This window comes from Gadus morhua, chromosome 22 (assembly GCF_902167405.1).
Source record: "Gadus morhua chromosome 22, gadMor3.0, whole genome shotgun sequence".
NCBI lineage: Eukaryota > Metazoa > Chordata > Actinopteri > Gadiformes > Gadidae > Gadus > Gadus morhua.
Window position 1 is genome coordinate 2,421,304 of NC_044069.1, and position 2,500 is coordinate 2,423,803.

General features: G+C 53.6%; 1 protein-coding gene across 5 annotated transcripts in view; it reads right to left on the reverse strand.

The window, feature by feature from the left end:
- The window catches only part of mindy1 (MINDY lysine 48 deubiquitinase 1), a 7,693-nt gene extending 5,332 nt beyond the window's left edge, over positions 1-2,361 (reverse strand). The window contains exons 1-5 of one of the 5 annotated variants that reach the window (XM_030346611.1): positions 2,207-2,350; positions 1,931-1,944; positions 1,249-1,477; positions 377-634; positions 132-292 (exon numbers count right to left, since the gene is read on the reverse strand). In XM_030346611.1, the coding sequence (XP_030202471.1) occupies positions 132-292; positions 377-634; positions 1,249-1,441 (612 nt within the window). In that variant the 5' untranslated portion in view covers positions 1,442-1,477; positions 1,931-1,944; positions 2,207-2,350. Of the gene's footprint in view, positions 1-23; positions 77-131; positions 293-376; positions 635-1,248; positions 1,478-1,930 lie in introns of those variants that run through there. The other 4 variants (XM_030346610.1, XM_030346612.1, XM_030346609.1 and 1 more) reach the window with 4 other exon arrangements.
- Positions 2,362-2,500: the final 139 nt, after the last annotated feature.

Below are 2,500 nucleotides of genomic sequence, written 5' to 3' on the forward strand. Positions count from 1 at the left end.
TAGTAGTAGTACGTATTGGTTACCTTCCAGCGGAGGAACAGCGTGTTCATGATGGCCAGCAGGTGGCAGTAATACTAGTAGTAGTACTAGGATCATTAGTAGTACTACTAGTAGTAGTACGTATTGGTTACCTTCCAGCGGAGGAACAGCGTGTTCATGATGGCCAGCAGGGGGCAGGGCCCGTTCTCACTCTGGGTGATGATGGGAGTCTTCTTCTCCTTCCAGGTGATCCACTTCACCAGGTAGTATGCCGGCATGGCCGCGCCGCCGCCCCCTGTGGACGACCCGGGAACTACAACCAAACGCAACTCAGTCAGCGCTTAATACAGGTAACACGCGTTTGACCAACGGTGCGACCGATGGACCCCAAACTCACCTGTGGTGCCGGACTCTGGGCGGGCGTCGGCCCCCTGTGGACAGGGCCGCTCAGCGGAGGCCGCCGCCCCCCCCAGGGCCAGGGCGGAGAGGGCGGGGGGCAGCGCCTCGTCATCCAGGCACTTTCCTGCGGCCTCGCTCCCCGCCGACAGCTCCGGGCTGGGGACGGAGACGGAGGCCGAGACGCTGGAGGGGCGCGGCTCCGGAGACACGCCTGCTGTGAGCACAGGTGAGCTCTCCTTCACATCCAGGTACCCACCTGTCAGGGGAGGAGCCACAGGTGAGGAGCGGAGGACAGGTGAGGAGCAGAGGACAGGTGAGGAGCGGACAGGTGAGGAGCAGACAGGTGAGGAGCGGAGGACAGGTGAGGAGCGGACAGGTGAGGAGCAGACAGGTGAGGAGCAGACAGGTGAGGAGCGGAGGACAGGTGAGGAGCAGACAGGTGAGGAGCAGACAGGTGAGGAGCAGACAGGTGAGGAGCAGACAGGTGAGGAGCAGAGAGGTGAGGAGCAGAGAGGTGAGGAGCGGAGGACAGGTGAGGAGCGGAGGACAGGTGAGGAGCAGACAGGTGAGGAGCAGACAGGTGAGGAGCAGACAGGTGAGGAGCGGAGGACAGCTGAGGAGCAGACAGGTGAGGAGCAGACAGGTGAGGAGTGGACAGGTGAGGAGCAGACAGGTGAGGAGCGGAGGACAGGTAAGGAGCAGACAGGTGAGGAGTGGAGGACAGGTAAGGAGCATACAGGTGAGGAGCAGAGAAGTGAGGAGCTGAGAGGTGTCTTTGGTCCCACACCCGATAAATAACCAAAGACAAATTAACTTCAACATCTACTACCTCCCCTAGGTCCTCACCTAGGTCCTCCCCTAGGTCCTCACCTATGTCCTGCCTCTCCTCAACAGAGAGCTCATCTTCCTCCACGGTGGCGACGGGACACTCAGTGGCCACAGGAAGTACTTCAGGCAAGCGTGTCACTTCCTGTTTCAGGACTTTGTCTGGCGTGAGGTTGTGGGCGGGGTCTTCATGTTGGTTGTCCCCGACCAGGGGAGGGGCGTGGCTTCCGGTTTCCATGGCACCAGGAGACGCGGGGCCGACGGTTTTGACACTCTGTTGACAAAATGGGACAGTCACCCATCACACCACTAACCAGTCACTAACCATCCCATCAAACCACTAACCCACCACAACACCAACCCTAACCCAGCACAACACCAACCCTAACCCAGCACACCACTAACCCATCACAATAGTGTAGTATAGTGTGTAGTATAGTGTAGTGCGTAGTGCAGTATGTATTAAAGAGTGTAGCGTAGTGCAGTGTGTATTATTGTGTGTAGGGTGTATGCTAGTGTAGTGTGTAATTTAATGTGTAGTATAGTGTTTATTATAGTGTGTATTGTGTAGAAGTGTGGACGGTAGTTTGTATTATAGTGTGTAGTATGGATCGTAGTACAGTGAGTGTGATAGTGTGCAGATAATGTGTTTAGTACTGTCACTCAGCCATGACTTTACTGTTGACACATACAGACAGATAGACCTACAGGCAGACAGCATCATTACCTGTTTTATTCAGGCTTCATGATCCACAGCAGACAAAGTGTCAGTCACTTAGAGAAATTGCTTATTCTATAGATATATCTCTATAATATAGATAAATCTACACCATATATGGACTGGTCAATAGTAGCGGCTTCCGGTCAGTGGATGAAGAGTGTTGTCATTCTTCCCCACAACTTCCACTAGCTAGCATTAGCCTCCCAGCTAACCAAGCCGTCAGCTGTTAAACCTTCACTGGTCCGCTCCGACACCAGGTCCGTCACATCCACTCTCACTTACTGCTGGAGCCGCGATTCTGCCGATTTACATCCATATACTGACTGCTAGCTCCTGCTCGGTTGTGGGTTCGGCCCCCAGTGAGTGACGGGGCATGCTAACATGCTAGGCTAGCTGTTTACATTCCGTCCGTCGCGGAGGCCACGCCCATCGTGCCACGTCACGTCACCTTATGAAGTAACGCGATAAACAAAATAAAGATATATGGAAAGAATTAAATTTCACAATACACACATAGGTATATAATGCCAGAAGTATTAAAATATACAATCTAATATATGAATGAGGAGTTGACAG